This window comes from Triturus cristatus, chromosome 4_1 (genome assembly GCF_964204655.1).
Source record: "Triturus cristatus chromosome 4_1, aTriCri1.1, whole genome shotgun sequence".
Taxonomy (NCBI): domain Eukaryota; kingdom Metazoa; phylum Chordata; class Amphibia; order Caudata; family Salamandridae; genus Triturus; species Triturus cristatus.
In genome coordinates, this window is record NC_140585.1 from 1,190,292,200 (window position 1) to 1,190,311,300 (window position 19,101).

At 41.4% G+C, this 19,101-nt stretch overlaps 2 protein-coding genes across 8 annotated transcripts in view; one reads left to right on the forward strand and one right to left on the reverse strand.

Moving 5' to 3' along the window:
- Nucleotides 1–1,238: 1,238 nt before the first annotated feature.
- WDR83OS (WD repeat domain 83 opposite strand) lies at nucleotides 1,239–15,931 on the reverse strand. The gene is made up of 5 exons (XM_085654449.1): nucleotides 15,796–15,931; nucleotides 15,479–15,696; nucleotides 10,611–10,716; nucleotides 4,774–4,871; nucleotides 1,239–2,094 (listed from the first exon to the last, which is right to left on the reverse strand). The coding sequence occupies exons 2-5, from the start codon at nucleotides 15,526–15,528 to the stop codon at nucleotides 2,028–2,030; spliced, it is 321 nt and encodes a 106-aa protein (XP_085510575.1). The 5' UTR covers nucleotides 15,529–15,696; nucleotides 15,796–15,931; the 3' UTR covers nucleotides 1,239–2,027.
- The window catches only part of WDR83 (WD repeat domain 83), a 162,274-nt gene continuing 158,070 nt past the window's right edge, over nucleotides 14,898–19,101 (forward strand). Inside the window, exon 1 of one of the 7 annotated variants that reach the window (XM_085654447.1) lies at nucleotides 14,898–15,070. The gene's annotated coding sequence lies outside the window, so the exon portion shown is untranslated. Of the gene's footprint in view, nucleotides 15,071–15,877; nucleotides 16,011–16,063; nucleotides 16,164–19,101 lie in introns of those variants that run through there. The other 6 variants (XM_085654443.1, XM_085654446.1, XM_085654444.1 and 3 more) reach the window with 6 other exon arrangements.

The window sequence follows — 19,101 nt, forward strand, 5'->3', positions numbered from 1 at the left end:
CAGAGACAGAATGTAGTCCCCTTTTATGTTAGGTGTTTATAAGTTTTATGATAAGGAGATATGGGAGGCCATTTAATGATCCATACTCTTTAATTATAAATGTTGGATGGAACTTCTTAACGGGTCCCCTGTTTTTTTCATCCCTTGCATTTGGGGCATTGTGTCTTTGACCCCCAACACCAACGGTATACTACGTCACAGTCTAAAATGGGCAATTGAAGCATGACAAGAGCAGCAGTACTTAAAGCCCCATTTCTTTGGGAAGACATCCCCATCACTCTAAACCTTAAAAAAAATTTTTTTTTTAAATCTCATGGAGACATACTGCGTTCAAGTGAACTATGTGGTAACCTGTGTCAAGTTTCAGTTGTCGGTCCTGCTGTTTTGCAGGCTAGTTTGACGTTTATATATATATTTTTTTTATTGCGGTACTAATCCGAATTGTATCTATAATGTATGCTTTGGGCTCTGCCCACCATTTGGCATGGAAACTTAATAAAATTTGTTATGGGAAAAAAAATCTCATGGAAAGAAACTGGATCTGTATCAAATGGCATGTGAAAAGGGAACAGCTACCAGGGCGCCAGAGTGGTGCTCTATAGCTCCACTAACGTCAGATATGTCCTGGATCTACCAGTGAGATGAAGCCAACGCCATCTACTATTGCAGGAGAGCTACTGATATGGTTCTGGATCTAATCTGACACCTGGGGATATGGAAAGTGTGAGGCATCTGCAGGTAGAATATCAGCCAGAAATTACTGTTTAAGTACCACGAAAGCACCAAAACTACTGGGATCCACTCATCGGAGTAGACTGAAGCTTGTAGCCCCCTATGGAAATTGATATTTATCATTTAATAAAGTGGATTTTGTAACTCCAATTAGGATTATTTGTTTTAATTAACAGGTAGAATATCTTGGGTCTTCAGAAGCCAGTTTGTGGTCTTTGGAATTACAGGAGACCCATTCTTGCCACAGTCCAGTTGCAGAACCCCACCCAGTTTGTGTGCACTAAAACTGCACAGGAATAAGCACAAGGAAACTTTGGGCCTCATTTCAAGTTAGCTGGTTACAGGGTTGAGCCGTTACATTGCATATTTTAACCTAAAATTATTTCACTACCAGAAAGCATTAAGCAAATTAACCACTAAAGCTGCATTCATTGTTGACGTGTTACCAAATGCGATTCCTCTGAGACCCACAAATAAACAGGAACACAAAAATAAGAGCACACAAATTCATCAGAAATTATGTTTATCTACAAAACGTGATACAATTATTCATTAAGACAGAAATGTTTATGTAGCCATCTCCAATGCCGGTAATCTTCAGAGTGTAATGCCTGTGTGACCCCTGCTTCTTAAGTATTGGTGATATCAAAGCAGAATGGAATTCGTGGTTTCAAGCTAACAAAAAGGGATGGATCAACCCTCCAAGACATTCAGTGTACTGCTAGCATTTCACCCTATTGGATCGGTTTCAACAGACTGATACAGCCTTTTTTTTTTTTTGCACAGGCAGTGTTCGTCGTAAATCCAAACTTAACAGCAGCTAGGGTAACGTTCTTTAGAAAAACAAGAAGTCCGCCCAATTCTGGCTAGAATTGACTTTGCTTTTTGCAAACTTTGAACTGGAAGACATACTCTCCAACCCTAATGAATGACCCCAATAGAATAATAAATAGGATGGGCAGGAAAGAGGTGCTAGATTGAAGAGGGAGAACACATGACACTGCAAAGACACATTCTGTTCACATGGTCCGGATGGGTACGTTTTCCTTTCTGCTCCATGAAACAGTGTCATGCTGCCAATGCAAAAACAGAACGACTCGCATCCCTTTTCCTGCTAAGATGCGTTTCATAAGCCTACACTAATAAACCGTGTTAAGCCTAGTGTTTTTAATTCTACCTCATGCCAATACCTACCCCCAAACCCACCCATCAACTGCCCATGATCTTTCTGCCCCGGCGTGCACCCTTCTTCCCCAGGAGCACCAGGCTGAGCTTCTTATATAGGAGCAGACATTTCACCATGGTGGAGACATGGGCTGCGGGTTCTGTAGGTAAGACATGACCACCGCGGAAATAGACAACCTGTATGAGAGGGAAGAAGTGAGAAAATAAAGTTTATTTATCAGGTTTTACACACTGGTCCATTAAGGTCCCACAACACCCTTGAGCTCTGCCGTCAGTAATATGCTCCCAGTTAACTGCAACAAAAAAAAGACCCTTGAATATCTTAACTAACACCTACCTACAAAAGAAAAACTGCATACAGACCAACAATGTTATCATTTTAAGTCAATACATCAAAGAATAAAAGGGTGTGTTGGAACTTCTTTCCCGAATAGTATAATCAATAAATAGCTAATATTTCAGCAGAGGCCATAAACTGCAGCCAGTGTGTGTTAGTAACTTGCATCCCCACCTAGCAGACAATTTTGAAAAATGTCTTCAGTTGCTTTTGGCTTCTTCAACTGCCTTCTCTAATCCCCCCCCAACCCCCCCACCCCCCAAAAAAAGCAATGCCTTAAATGAGGAGGCACGGTTTCAGTTGATGCCATGCTACTACTCGCATCAGTTTAGCAACCAGAATACAGGTTTTCAAGTTTAAACTTTGCAATTGCATATTCATATATTCATTGATGAACTAAAGGAACAGAACTCTAACGATTCTTGATCATCCTCCCTGAATATTATCTTAGACTTAAAGTATGTGCATCTGCACTGGTTCCGCCGTGTGCCTACTCCAATGAGGTAGCAGGCATTAAAGACACTAATTTAGAGACACTAATAGCTAAAGGAGATGCTCTGAAGATAGAATCCTCATCAGTAGTTGGGTGGTTGAATCATCAACTCATTCAGTTTTCCATACTATCCTCAAAAGGATTGACAAATGGTCCTTTAAAAGGACATAAAATGGTGTCAGTAATTCTTAAAGCATTGAATATGCTTACACCGTGTATAGAGTTTCCTCTAATCTGCTACCACGTATAAGAAAGCTCATGGAAGAAAGATGCATGCAATTATGAGATTTATTTACAGAGAAAGTGAGATTAATTGAACTGTTTTCCTACTGAATTCAACAACTAAATATACTACTCAACAGTTCTCAACCCCAGTGTCCTTTGGGACGTGTGCGGTCATTAGCAGTACAGCGGGTTTAGGTGTGGCTCCCTCAGTTAAATTTTGCTGGTTTTTAGGTCTCGCCCAGCTATTGCGTAGCAATCGCTATGCGAGACTCTAGTAAGGGGCTCCCAAAAGTGCTCCCAAAAGTGGATTGCATGGCGAGCACGCGCACAATCACGTGCATCGTGCCGCCATGAAATCCACTTTTGGGAAGCGCTTCAGCCCACTGGCACCTACTTCAAAGGGTCCGCTCCCCCGCCTGGAATGCGCTCCCCCGCCCCTTGCCGCTTCAAAGCCCGCTTTCCTGCCCACGGGAAGACACACGCTACTTTTGTCTTCCTTGTTAATTGCAGCGCTCCATGCGCGCTCTTACTTTAAATGGCGACTCGTCGTATTCAACTTGTTTTATCGTGTAGGAGGCTTCCGAATTGTTGCAGGTCATGAGTCGGCAGCATATCGCTGGCGTCTGTGGCTCTCATGAGTCTAGGACGTCATAGGAGCAGTCGGCGTGGTCTATATTTAGAAGTGGTCCTGCCGACAGCATTTGAGTAATACCTCTGAAGTGAAAACTATCCCTGCCTGCTTCTTGTTGCTATTTTTAATTGCCTGTGCATGGCAGTTAATACAAATAATATAATCCTTTTGCGCCCTCTACTGAAAAAATTACTTAATGCTGTGTGTATTATTTTTTTACTTCAGATTAAATGGGACACTCTAAAAGAGAACTGATTAAAGGCCGATGTAAATAAACAGGGCAGATCATGAATTTTTTTTTAGAATACTTCGGGTTTAATAGGTGACACTGTAAAAACGTTGGGACAGCGTGCAGATATCTGCAAGACTTGGTTGTCCTAATGGAAGCTTCTGAACTTGATGAATTTGATATGGCTCTGTAGTCCGTTATATCTAAAACATATAAAACAAGCATTGGCATAGCCAATAGGTCTCGCCTTTGGGGCCTTATAAGTGTTTAACCATGCAACAGTTAATATTGTTGCACCAAGGATATTGTGCTGCATAACTAAATACTTCTAAGGTCCCGAAAGCGAGACATATTGGCTATGCCAATGCTGGTTAGTTTTGTAATTATAACTTCAACAGTGGCTTTTTCAGTGAGTATATATATGTTAATTCCTAATGAGCTAAAAATAAATAAATAATAAGTTCTCCTTTAAGCTTATTTCAGTGGACGCATGTCTAAAACTGAAGTAATTAATGATTTTGATTTTATTTATTCATTTTTAGACATTACTTTATTTCTTAAACCTTGAGCAAAAGTCGAGTATTTGTTTAATTGAAGCCCAACGTATTTGGAAGCTAATTGGTCCATGGCTGCCCGGCCTAAATGGAGTTTTACCTTGGAATATGAATGAAAGGAGATCTGCACAAATGAAGTCTGTTGAGCACCTATTGATAAAATCAATCAATTTTATATGCCGTTTGCACCGATTATGGAACAAAGAGTCTAACTACTTCTAAATTAACAATTGAGTCCGTCTGGTGCAATTGGTGAACGAAACAGTGTTGCTCTATTATTATTATTATTATTAAGATAAGACTGCACAACAGCCCTTTGAGAATTCATGTCTTATTTTGTGTGTAGTATTTAAAAATAAATTACAAATAAGCAAAAAAGCCACTTACATGAAACTGCTCATCATCTGCTTGGTGTCCTCCGAGCTGCGCGAGTTGGCGAAGCTGATGAAGGAGCAGTAGACTGCAATCCATGCACACCACTTCAGCTGCGGTGGAAAGAAACAGAGGGTAAGAGACTAGTAAAACTGCACCACAGCCACGTCCTGGTGGTGGGGGTACAGCTTCTTCCTCACGCTTCGTACATTCCACATGCTATAAACAGAGATGGTGACAGGATATGTCAGAAGGTTTAGGGATACGAGCAGGCAGGGTACTGGCCACTGTGCTCTAGCGCTTATGGAGGGAGTCTGAGAACAAGACTAGAAAAAAGTAAACCACATATCCGATGCGATAGGGTAGGGCTGAGAATTAAGCTATCCAGTACTGGGTCATCAAGACACAGAGAGGTGAACAAATATGCACTAGAATGGCTTTCTGTTGGATGGGCATGGAATCAAGGTATACGGATCTTTCTTGACAGTTATGACTTTGACATGCAAGATGTCTGTAAACTAAGAGAGTACCCAGAGTAGTCTGCTGCCCAATCTACTTCCATTTTCCAATATAACATGCCTGTTCCTGATGTTCAGGGACAGACAGCTAATTTATCTATATTGTGACAAATCCCTTGTAATGGTAAACGGCTGCTGCTGCCCATCACTGGACTGCCATGGGGACTCGCATATTTCCCTGTGCATTTTCAAGGGAGACTATAGGAACAAAGTCTGGAACTGGCACCAAAAATGATAATGTCCAGGTCTGGGATGCAAGAAATGGATAAAAGACACTGGAAGAGCTCCATGCGGGAAAGACCCACTCACAATTGTTTTACAGAAAGCTAGCCCCGAGTCCTGGGTTCACAGCATCAGATCCACACATGCTGCTGTTATAAAGTGCACAGTGGAAGTGAAACTTGAGAAATCACGTAGAAATGACATCAATGAGACATGTAATCTTCTAAGCACACAAAATCTGTACGGGCCCGGGTGGTGGTTACTGAGCTTTTTTACAAGAAGCAAGTCAAGCAACAGAAGGGTCTCTGTCTACTTTATGAAGCATGTTAATGAAGCTCAATCCATTGAAAGTCGAACTCGAGTCTACATTTTATCATCCCCACTCCAGATATTCAATTTACCATTCATTTGCTTTAAAGGACTGCGGTCATACTCGATTTGGAAGCAACTTTTAATCAGTTTAACTGTTTTCAATACCAGTAAGTAAAACACTAAGGGTGTGTCTCTGTCGGCTCGCGATTGTAAAATAGCTGGATCACTTAAACATCTTGTGTCAATCAAATACATCTCAGTAACACATGGAATGGGATGCATGGCTTCATGACAACATGAGAACCTTTTTCCAAGATGTATTACCTTATCATGACAGACGTCCGAATCAAGAAGACTTAGATGAACTTCACTAAAAATCATCACGCAGGATACCAACGTGCACGTTCAGAAACGGTCTACAGATGATTACCAGTGGTCTTCCTATATGTCGCCTTCAATAAGAGTCAACACTGTTACAACAGGTGGCTGACTGATGAATTTTCATGCTGCTTACATTTTAAAAGGCCTGAACCACCCTGTTGACTAACCACAAAATATCACTACCAGCACAAAGCTCCCTCGTGTTGTCCCTTCGTCATTAGTGTTCTAGAATAAATTTGCCTGATCTAATACGTGTTCACGGTGCGAGACCTGAAAACGGTCAAGCCTGTGCAATTAGAAGTAGGGCCACTGGAAAAAAAGTGATTGTGTGGCTGCAGCATTCCCCACTTTTATAGGAATTTGATGCGCTCACCACACACATACATTTCCAGCTACATATTTTGAAGATTTTAACTAAAAATGGGGTTCTAGATCGACCAATCAAAAGTTACTAAAATGGCTGCACAAGGAGTACAAGGTCATGCCACTCACTTAAATGGTTACCTGCAGCTGCTGAATGCCAACATTAGCCAATTTAAAAAAGTGACGTTGTCCACTTGCAGTAAGTATCTATTTGTGATAGACTTTGGGGAGTGGTAAGAGAGGCGTTTGAATGGAGAAGCAATCAACCTAAATGTCGCAAACAGGATAGCTAGAATGGATCCTTCTTTGTTAGGATTTGTTTACTTCACCATTAACACAAATTTATGTTCACATCACAAACACAAAGCTGCAGTTATCTCAACCGTGCACATAAACTTTAGAAGAATCAAAATATGCTTTCTCTCTTTTTAGGGTCCAAAGTCTTGAATACAAAAAGTGCCTCCTAGTGAGACATGCAGATATTAAAGTGCATCATTGGTGCTTGACCGCTGTGTAACTCCAGTTGCCACAGTAAAAAGTCACAATCTGGACGGACCTCCAACTACCGATTTGTAGACCTTCAAGCTGTTCATCAAGGGATCCTAGTCATCTGTGATTATTATATGCAAACTCTCATGGCATTGAGGCAGTCCTTGTGAAACGTACTTGAGAACTCAGAAACCAGATACTTTGCTGAACCTTTCATCAACGTCAGCACCTTCATCCTCCTCGCAGACCTTAAGTTTCACCTAGAAAACCATACCAACCCAAACTCTATGGCCCTTCTAGAAAACCAGAAATCTTGGTCTCACCCAGCACAATACTAAATCCCCCTACACCATCGGGCATCTAGTGCACAGCAACATCTCGGTTGACAAGCCAGCAACTATGACCTGGAGAGACCATGCACTTGTCAGTTTTAGCATACCCATCACACACCAACACAGACCTACCTTCACCGGACTCACCCGCCACAGCTGGAAAAGCATCTTAAAAGAAGAGTGGGCTTCCACCCTCTCTGAGCACAAGCCTGAACAGACAAGCAACTTGTTGAAAGCCATCAAGAACCCCAACAGCTGGATCATCACATGTGACCATAGGCCAGTTGGTACACAAAACAACACTGCATGCCACTGGAGCTCAAATGAAGGACAAGTCAAGACACAGCAGATAAAGGGATCTCCAAATCAGCCCTATGACGCTACCAGCAGCAGATAAGGGACACCAATCACAGAGCTTTTACAAATTGCATCAATGCCAGCACTAATAACAAGGAAATATTTGCCATCAAAGATTTCACTGTACCTCCTGCCGCTTTCAGCAACATCACCCCCTCATAAGACCTTTGCAACAAGCTTTGAGAATTCTTCCATAATAAAATCAACTCCATCTACAGCACTTCGACCCTCAACTGGACCCCGTCACCATTGCAATTCAAATTTCCAATCACAGTCGATGAACGAACTGACCTAGTGACCAGCCTTCACCACCGTCAAAAATTGCTGCTACCATGAAGACCATCCACTTGGAGGCTCCATCAGACACTTGCCCCCACCACGCCTTCAACAAAGGGCTCCTACCGATCAGCAAAACACTAACAGTCATTCTGAATGCTTCCATCAACTCAAACACATACCTGGACCCCTGGAAACATGCCACCATAATTTACTTGCTGAAGAAACCATCTGCTGACCCCGCTACGCTTTCTAACTACAGAGCCATCTCCCTACTACCATACCTGACAAAGGTCTTAGAGAAACTAATCAAGCGATACCCAACAAACTACCTCAGCAACCAGCAGATGACATCCCTTGACAGAGGAGACACAGCATCGTTCATTCTCCTGGCCATCTTTACAGCATTTGACAAGGTCTCCCACCCCGCCCTCATCAGGCGTCTGCATGAGATTGGCATCCAAGGACCCGCTCTCTTCTGGATCTGACCCTTTTTCAAGAATAGAAAACAAGAAGTCAGCCCTGCTCCTTACTCCTAGGAAGCCCGCAAACTCATCTGTGGAGTGCTTCAAGGTTTATCGCTCAGCCTCACCCTCTTCAAAACATACATTATCCCTCTAGCCAACATCATCCATGACCACATCAACATCCTTTCCTACACTGACAACAGGCAACTCATACTCTGACTCTTGGACAAGACCTCCACTACATTTCACACAGTTCAAAAGGCAAGCAGAGATCAGAGAAGCACAGTACTTCATTGATCACAAATATCTGACACAGTCCCTCGCCACTCTCTCTTTGCTGCTTAGCAGCCAAGAAACGTCATTTTTCCTTTCCTCTTTATTTTGTCTTTCGGTTTACTGAGAAGGCTTTGGTGTGATGAGGCGTTTACCTTTTTGCCCATTCCGTACCCTAAGCTGGGCTGGCTGGGGGTGCTAGGTGGGCTGTGCCACAGGGAGGGAATTAGTGGGCCTGGCGGATACTAAAGAGTCATCTGTATCCAGGGTAGATGATGAAGCCTTGAGGCCTCCGAAATGGCAATTTCGCCTGCGGGCAGTTGAAATAAAGGACCCACCTTTAAGAAATGAAGGAGAATGTTTGAGCCATGAGCTGCAACAGCCCAAAGAAAGATGATTTCTGGGTATTTTTCATCGCAATGTTCAACGTTTGTAAGTTAGGCAGGGCGCGTGTCTACGGTACAAATCTAACACAGGCTTCACTAGCGTCTAGAACCATATGCAGCTCTCTATGTGGTTATCCCTTCTCTCATCTCCTTCCAAACCTCCACGACTAAAAAATAACAAGCACACATTGTAACGTTTGTGAGCATCAGGAGAATCAAGGCTGGCTCTGGCCTAGCTCTCTTTTTCAGAAAAAAAAGACTATCCAACACAGTTGTTGGATCATTCAAATCTGCCTTCGGGGCCCTATTTGTGGAGTTCCAGAGATTTTTCAAGATACAGTAATTCATTATCCCTATGCACATACCATTCACACTGAAGTCATATGCTTTGCGAATATAAAGAGAAATTATCCAGACTTACATATAAGCAAGCTTTCCAAAAATATAACTGCTAATTATTCTGGAAGCAGGTCTGTAAAAACAGGGAAACTGAAGGAAAACTAACAGGCCAAAAAATTAACAAAAAACATGAATGTGACTTTTACCTAGATTTAAAAAAAAAAAAAAAAAAAAAAAATAGAAGATCTAAGAATCACACTTTATTTAGATTTAAAAAAATCTAAAAATCACACTATATTGACACAGCGATGATAGTCTGTTTCTAAACACTCCCAAATTCATCAGATAGGAGAAATGGAGCAAATGGAAATCATTATTTGCTTAGAATGACATAGTCTGGGCAAATAACTAAGAGGATTTAGAACATTTGCCTCACAAATGTAAATGCTGGTCCTTTGCGAACTCTGGTTCTAAATGCTGTGGCAGTTGCTGTGCCCAATAATTTTCCCCTGGTGGATTTTAGTAGGTCAATTCTGCCAAACCTTATTTTGAGGAAAACGTGAAGTATATTCTGATAGCATATTAGGACAACTGCACGAGCAAGTCTGTAACAACATCGAGGCTACTGTAGAGATTGCAAGCACGGTGGTGCACTTTGTCATCCCATCCCTTACTAAGATTTATTAGGGAATACTCCAAACCAGAAACACCACAGAAGCTCACGTGGCTGAGAGTGTCTTGGAAGAAAAGACCAGCCACATGAAACTAACACAGATAACTGCTCAGCATAAAACTTTTCCTCCACACTTACAACAGATCTGATTAATTTATTAGTGGAAACTGAAGGGATAATGTGTCTTGGGGGCCTAGAGGTATTACAAATATGCAAAATAAGCGCAATGCTAGCTGGCTCCCCTAAAAGCACTATGCAGCCACAATATTGGTAAATGTTACTGTCTATGATCTGCTATACACATAGAGAAGAGTAGGAAAGCATGTATCCCGCTAAATGGACACTGGTGTAAGTGCAAAAGCTGGTCAGGGTGAGGTATTTCCCATGCCGCCAGCTTTCAAAACGTCACCTTTATACATACTAATAATAAGCCCACCCCCATGACAGCACGTTATAGTTCTCACCTTCAGCATTAGGCCACACATACTGAAGATCATTCCTAAGAGGTTCATGTAGTCAGGTGTTGGGTCCTCCAGGGTTGGGTTGTTCTCCGTCGTGGGTGGTTTGTAGCTGTGAAAAAAACAAGATAGTGAGATAGCCTCAATCAATAGCAATGAGACCTTAAAAAGTGAGTAGGCCCAAGTTCACAAAATAATAGAGATCACTGAAGCTTATTTTATAAGGATCTAAATAAGGTGAGTGGCTTCAAGGCACATGTTAACTGAACTGGAAAAGCAGGCTAGGGCAGACAGAAAGGCGATCACTCTCGAAAAAGTCACAAGTTTTGGTTTGTTTCTAAGCCATAGATGAGATTCCCATTTCTTTACTTGCCCATCCTGAATGGATCCTTCCTATGCTCTGCATGTCCATTTGTTCTGACTGACACTTTTATCCCAGGTCCTAGAGCACGTAGACGTTACAGGACAGTATATCATGAAGAGCCCTGCTATTCACTATTTGTGTCCCAAGACCTCCTGTCTACATACTAACTGGATAACCAAGTTAACCTCTTTGTGTCCTTGATATGCCAACAATAGTGAGGCCAAGCATATATTGCTTAATCCACGACCTGGTAGTACACAAACTCAAGAAAAGGAAGGAACCCATTACCTGTATTTGTAGAGTACACATTAACCTTTCAGGGCATCATGATGCTGAAAAGCAGATGTTTATTGTTGGCCAACTCAATGGTGCTCACTGTATCCACATTAAAGGATGAAATGTTGAGAGAACCTGCCAGGACCTGAACCTATGGCCATCTCTGGAACATGCGCATTGCATTAGTCCACGGAGCCATCAGACCCAACAAACAGTAAATGAACAGATTTTACAGAGAAATGTGTCTAGGGTGCCTTTACATACAGGGACGTCGTATATAACACAATCAGCTTCCAGCAACAGTTAATCTCTTAAGGAGCCAGTTATCACTCTACTACTTTTGGGAATATTTGCAGGCACCCCATTGCCAGAACAGCCAAGTGATAAACTGCAACGCTCGTAGAGTCTATGGGTCCATGCAGGAAAGCTCCTTCGTTCCATGTTTTTCTGGTACTTGCAGTTCTGAACCATTAAAAGCAAAAACAAGACTACAGGGTCAGAATGCAAAAGATGAGGGGGAAAAACCTTTGAACTAATCATATATGTATTTGACAACTTGGGAGCTCTGCTGCAGATGAACATCACCAAAAACGTGGCAACTTTTAGTGGACTCCCAGAATGTAAAGTACACTGGGGGAATCTTCAGAGGGAAATCACCAAGAAAAAAGGGTTGAACGGAGGTAAGCCAGAACAGGTTTTTTTGCTGAGAAAGGACAATCATTCCACACCCTGTGACCCTTATACCATCTATACGCAGTTGAAATGTGATCCATCAGATACACCCTGTGTGCCATTCTTCAATGGAAGCCTACCTCCTTGTGCTCCTACTGTCCTATATGCCTACACATCTGTGCTGATGCTTTCAGATATGCTGGTTTGCCCTCTGGCCATGTATCCTTTGTATGGTCTAGCTTGACAGAGCAGCTGTCGCCAGGCAATTATGTGAGGAACACTAGAGAGGAGCCTGGGTTCTGCCTACACGTTGGGAACAAGGAGTACATTTTGATTGGGCAGAAAATGTGTGCTGCCAAAAAGAAAGGGCTTGCCCTCCACGTAGTTATGATAATTGTATTTATCTAGGTGCCTGAGCTTGAAGCTTTAGGGGCATACACATGACATTGTAACGTTATTAAAGTGTCTGTGATAACTACAAAATGTATGATAGTTTTCCTCTGTCAGCAGCACAGATGGGAGTTGGGCACTCCTTACCATACATGGATGTTTAGGTCTGGCTCGAAAGTTAAACTGTCACTGGCCTTCTAACCATAACCAATATTATTCTACAGTTTTTTGCTTCCCACAAATACATATAAATTCTCATGCTAATTTCTTGTAATGCTTAACTTTACCATACAATATTCCTTTAAAGCCAGACATAATGGCATCGCCCAAACTGGTCTATACTTAGGGCTTCCCTACCATATGATACCTACCATACCTTGTGTGTACCAACCGAGTAAACCTTACTATACACTCAGTGCTTGCTTATGATGCAACCGTTTTCATGCACACTACAACCTTGTGCTCACTGGCCCTTCCTATAACCCCAGTGGCGAGTTGTATAACATGTGCCCTCCTGCTCCTGGCCTCCTTCGTTGTTGCGCTTTCCTGTACCTTTCACACCCACTTTGTATACTGCACACCGATCTAACATTAGACACTTTCAACACTTGTTTTGCAATTGTGTTTTATAAATTATCCTATATCTTTTCCAATATTTTGGTGTACTGTCCTTAAAGGCTTTCATTCGCTGTTACATATGTCGTTCATCTGTAAATTTTGAATGTTTATAGGGAACGGTTATTTGATTGGAAAACTAGCGAAGCCAACCCGTTCTGTCACAACTAGGCATTTACTGTCAGCTGCTAGCTTGTCAGGTGGGTGGAGAAACATTTGGCATGCTATCGCCAGATGTTGAATTTAGAGGAATTCCTTTGTGATATTTATTTTTAAAGTTAGGCCAAAACTATTCACATGCCTTCCACATGGGGGGTAGTGAAGTGAGAGCAACTGGAGAGAAGGGGTTCGAGGCTGTCTGCTCTTCCCTTCTGAATTACCCCACAGAGGAACTAGAACTAGGCTTTAGTATGGGCACTGACATCTCCATGAAGAGAGTGGCATAAACGTCCTCTAAAGATCTGAACACGGATTATTTATTTTCTAAGTGTGCAAGGCCTTCTCTACTGCCCCCTTCAAAAGGTTTCTATCAATGTATGCAGCCCAAAGGACAGAACAGCAATAAAAAAATAGTGCATTCGACGAGTGCCGCACACTCTCTTTAGGTCTCTGTGGCTTACATATTTTGTGTGCCTTAGCCCCATTGCTAGAGACCCCTTGTCCTAGGCAGGGTCTCAGAGCCCTAACGTCTTATATCAGTGGATGATATGAAATGCTTGAGTACAATCCATTAGCACCTGACCTCCATATAAATGCTTATATTTTATTATAATTGCATTTATAAACTGCTTACTACACCTGAAAAAGCGTTGAATCGCTTTTTCAGCAAGTAGCACGCTATTACAAAACCCCAAAAGGATTAGTGTTGAATTAGTATAGGGAAATAATAAATTAATTTGAGCGGTGGACATGTTAGTCTATTATTTGGATTGAAAAAGGATAGTGGAGGGATAGAAGGACGACGGGTTTGCAGTTATATAGTACTTGCTAACCCCGATGGGGTGTTGAAGTACTTTTCAGCAGGTAGCACGCTACTCCGAATCCAAACAGGATTAGTGGGGAAATTAGTATAGGGGAATATGAAATTAATTTGAGTGGTGGACATGCAAGTTTATTATTTGTATTGAAAAAGGATAGAGTAGGGATAGAAGAGGGAGGTGTGTGCATTTACATAGCACTTGATACCCCTGATGAGGTGTTGAAGCACTTTTCTGCGGGTAGCGATATACTACGAAACCCAAAAAGGATTAGTGGTGAATTTGAATAGGGAAATATGAAATTAGTTTGAGCAGCTGACAGGTTAGTCTGTTATTTGGATTGAAAAGGGATAGTGGAAGGATAGAAGAGGGAATGGTTTGCATTTATGTAGCGCTTGCTACCCCCGATGAGGTGTCAAAGCGCTTTTCGGCAGGTAGCTTGAGCAGCCTGGTAGACTGGACCTTAAACCCAATACAAATATTTATGGTTGTATATTTTGATGCAGTAATATTAATTGGGCAACACAGATATACCCACTCACTGTTCATGTCCAACTATTCTATAATATTCAGTGTACAACTAATAGTTCCTTGATCTTATAAGGGCAATTAAGCAATCACAGCATAATGCATTAAATTGAATACTTTCTGAATAAAAAATAAAAAAAATACATCTTCAACTGCTGGCTTTCTTGCTCTGCCAATACTGCAGAATGTGGGTTATCAGATACCTGTCTGCTACTGAGACAGCTTATTGCCCGTTTCTGATTTTTAGTTAACAAATCAGTGCTTATTGGGTTTGTACTTTTGAATCAGAACAACTGAAATAGACAAATGAAAACAAAGACTATTGAAATAAATGCTCAAAAAATGAATAGCTATTTCCCAGAGTGAAAGTAAAATATTTTATTAGACAATTGCGCTTAACATAGATTTGGTTCGCATAACTAGGCAGTACAAACAAGAGTGCCTGTCACGTTGCAGTAAAAGGCACGTTAATTTGTTGTGCACGTGCTACGCTCCTTCTTGTGTTGGATTTGTCATTTTAAGAGCCCAAGTTGCATGAAACACGAGGCGGAAGATCCCATTCAAGTCAAGGGACGTATTATGCGCCTCTTAGGACAGTGAAAATGATTCCAAAGCAGAGGACTTCTCTACGGATAGGTTAATAGGTAAGCAAGAAGGATACCGCCACTTTCTACATGCGTAAGGTAGTCAGCAAGTTCTTAATGTAACGTATCCGTAAAACTAGCACTTTTTCCACAATTTTTGTCGGTAAAACAAGGTACTTCGTACAGAACCTTTTCGGCTACCGTCAAAAATATGTTAGATACAGGTCTTCACTCTACTTTACATCCATGTTAAAGGCTTATATTATTCTTACCTACGTTCTGCTTTGCTCGACTAATGCCATTTCGTGCTCGGGTCCTCTTGACTATGCCATTCATGACCATTTTCCAGGTATCTACCCTTCAACTGATGCCAAACTACGTATGCCTGCCCTCCAGCCCTAAGGAACACCCAACACAGCCCACCAGGGTTATCAGATAATTACTTCTCTCATGTATCATTTAACTCACCGTAGGATCTTAGTGGCCCTCCGCGGGTCGGACGAGTTATTGACGGCCATAACTACAGCAGATGGAAGGAAGAGCCAAGAACGCCCAGAACAGATGTAAGGAAGAACCAAGAACGCCTAGAACAGCTGGTCCACAGCTCTAGCAGAGCCGGCGAAAACTCTTCCGCTTCCGGGTGAGGAGCACAAAGTACAGAATTACTGCGTGCGAGAACATTTTACCTGAATGGAAAAGGAGTCGGAGTGTTAACGATTAATAAGCATAAAAACCTACTCGTGCAGACATTATTTAATGTTGTCAATCCCATCTCAAAAACGAACCCTTTTCATTTTGAACTGCATATACGTGGGAGCGACCGTATCATAAGATGTTTTTTAACATGGCGCTCGCTGCCACTGTTCTGGTTACTCGGTGCTCCAGAATAAATTACTAAACTTCGTTTTACCAAACGCAATAGTATCCTATTCATCAACATAGAAAGGCTAAACGGCAAAGCAGTCCCCGTCGGATTCGAACGCCTCGGATCTCAAAAGTGGTAAGTTAATATAGGTCAGAAAGACACATGCCACGCCTGTCCTCTTTCTATGCCAACACTGGATGGAAACTAGAGTTCGCGCCTGGTCACTTTTCTGGAAATAAATAACGGCCATGTGTTTATGTGTTGCTGTTGAGAAAGGATTAAAAGCTGGTAGGTGAAAACAATTGTGTATAAAAGTATCAGCAGTGTTATGAAACGTGGCGTCTAGCACTCTTTTTACTATACGAGTCGTTTAGATATAATTTCGACAGCTCTCATACATTTTAAGTGATTTTGTCTTGTGTTCGCTCATTTAGGTTTCCGGTTTAAAAGGGAAAATCCCATATTTCTCTACTTTTCCACATGTTTTTACTGGCATTGGTATACAAATAAAAGCCAGGCCAGTAAAATAAAAGCCAGATGGCAGCCTTAGTTCTGTGAATGCGGTCCCAGCTGCAAAGGTCCCAAGTACCCCACAAGGGTTTTTTTCCTGCCCATTATTGTGTTTTTGAATAGGATTATGGGATTTGTAGTGCTAGTATTATATTGGGTTAAATAAGACGATAAGATAATTCTAAGAAAAAAACGGAACTGGGCTAATTTATCAAGCATGGACCTCATACTTGGCAGCTAAGCTACCTCCTCTTGCCTGCTGTGTTTGATACTGTGTCCTGCTATTTTTGTAACGTTCTATTTTGTAACATTTCTCTCATGTAATGTAACTGGTTCTATTGTACAGCGCTCTGACACCTGCGAGTGAAGTCATCGCTTTATAAAAATGCATTAAATAAATAAATAAAAGCAGCTGGCATAGTGCAGGCAGATCCCTGTTCATTGTTCAAGTGAGAGCCTCGCATTTTACAATGCGCTGCCGTTCCTCTTAACGACTGCTCTCGCCATCAGTTCCCCATCCCACAAACTCAGACCCCATCTATTTGCCTTTATGAAAAATCGACTCCTTAATTTATAAGGCAATTTCCAAAATATGTGATCCTTGATCAACCTTTGTCTTACTTATTCACTGAGCATGTGTTCATGATACTGATCCAGCGCAAGCCAATACCTGATCATGCATCAATATTCAATAACATCACAATATAATGGCCCATACACGTTCACCCAAATCCCTGATGCGCTGGGGGTCGAGTTTAAATGACATTAAATGTGTTTCATTCACATATTCATCTTCGATATCTCTGAATATATAGCTAAACCTGTACATCAACTCTCTTTCTTCTTGATCGATGGACCAATTAGTTGAAGAGTTGATGGTAATGATATTCCTATCTAACTATCAAGTCAGCTAAATAATCACAGACTCTCAGTAATATTAATAAAGCTTTATTAAGGATCAGATGGAAATTCTTGGCTGCCCTGACTTATTTCTGAGTCCCTCAGCATTGGGTAAATCGGCCATTAGAGACCTCAAGCAGCAGTTTTTAGATAGACGAAGAGTACTAAGGGAGGAGAATGAATTGAAAAAATCCATGGTGAGAAGATTTGTTATACAGAGCCAGGGTCGACAGATGCAACCATATTTATCGTATATAAACAAACCGTACCACCTTTTTGTTTTGACAAGATTCAGGCTCAATATGGTTCCCTGGCTCCTTGCTTTTCCTAAAGGGTATTTCAAAGAAGGAACACTAAATCCTCTGTCCTTGTGATAACTCCTCAGACCAGAATACTCTTCACATAATATTCTTCTGCGCATATTACAATTCACTGCGCAGAAAATGTATTATTCCTTTGCTTAGAGGTTGTAACTTTGAACAAGTTAGGCCGGCGCTGGTATGTTTACAAATGCTAGCGTCACCCATGGTCTGTTTTGGGGTAGCAAGTTTTCTAACAGGAGCAATCGGGTGCAGGAATAGGTCACTTATGAACTCTCCTGTGGACACGGCTTTGAATCACGTTATTTAAAAACTTGTTCTTATGTTTTTTACATGTAAAGTTGGACAAGTCTAAGTTGGGCTAATTTTATCTTACTTATTTATTTTATTTATTTATTTACTCCCAGGCCTAATCATGTGTTAGTGGGCTGTATTCCCATTCTTGTTGTTATTTTCTCTGTTATGGATTCTCGAGGTGTGCTCATTTTTGTATGAAGTGTCGCATTACTTGATGGAGTGTATTTTATCCTATTGTAGATAATTAATTTTAACTTTTTTACATCTATGTATTTTTATGATTGTAGATTTGATCTGTCCTGTTTTGTTACTTGTACTTTGATGGCTATAATCAGCCGAATAAAGTTAAATTTGACTGACTAATAAAGCTTTATCTCATATTAAGTGCTCAATGCATACGGTCACAAATGCAAAATAATGAAATTCACAAAGGGAGAGAGAGAACATCAGCAAAATGCAAATAGTCACCCTCATCACAATAATCAAATTCACATGGAGGAGTGGATAGATTAAGAGACCTCAGTTTCAGCAAAATTATTCGAAACAGTATACATATATATTGGAGTGGATAGATGAAGAGACATCAGTTTCAGAGACAACAATATATTTGCAAATGATTATGCAAAAACGAGTCAGAATAATGCAAACCCAAAGCATCTGTGAAATACCACCCCTCCCCAGCCAAGGAAGTAGGGGGGGGGTCCCCTGAAATAGTCAGGGAACAAAGATTTCAGTGACAGGAACAGGTCAGGACTGGAACAGCTAGGCCCCTCTGCAAACTGACGGACAGCGACGCATCTCCCCTCTCTCTCTCTGCAGCCAGCCTAAGGGTAACCACACCCCTAAAGGCACCCCAAATATACCCTAAAACCTACATGTTCGTCCCACATCAGTTGAAACATTTCACGGAACTCGACAGTTGATTGGTGAATTTAGGAGGTGGCGTGTCACACCACTGTGACTTCACTCATATTTTAGTCATGTTATTGTTCTACATCCTTTCCCATAGCCTAATTCTTGACTCGTTCTCACAATTTTAACACATGATACATTTAAACATTTTTATACATAATTTTCAGCAATGTCCGTGGAAGGACTCTTTAGTCCCACGGTCAGTCACATCCTTTGGCAGGCACTCAATATTTTCCCTCAGCATATTGGCCTTGAACCTTTGGGTCTCATCTGCTATGCTCATCGCT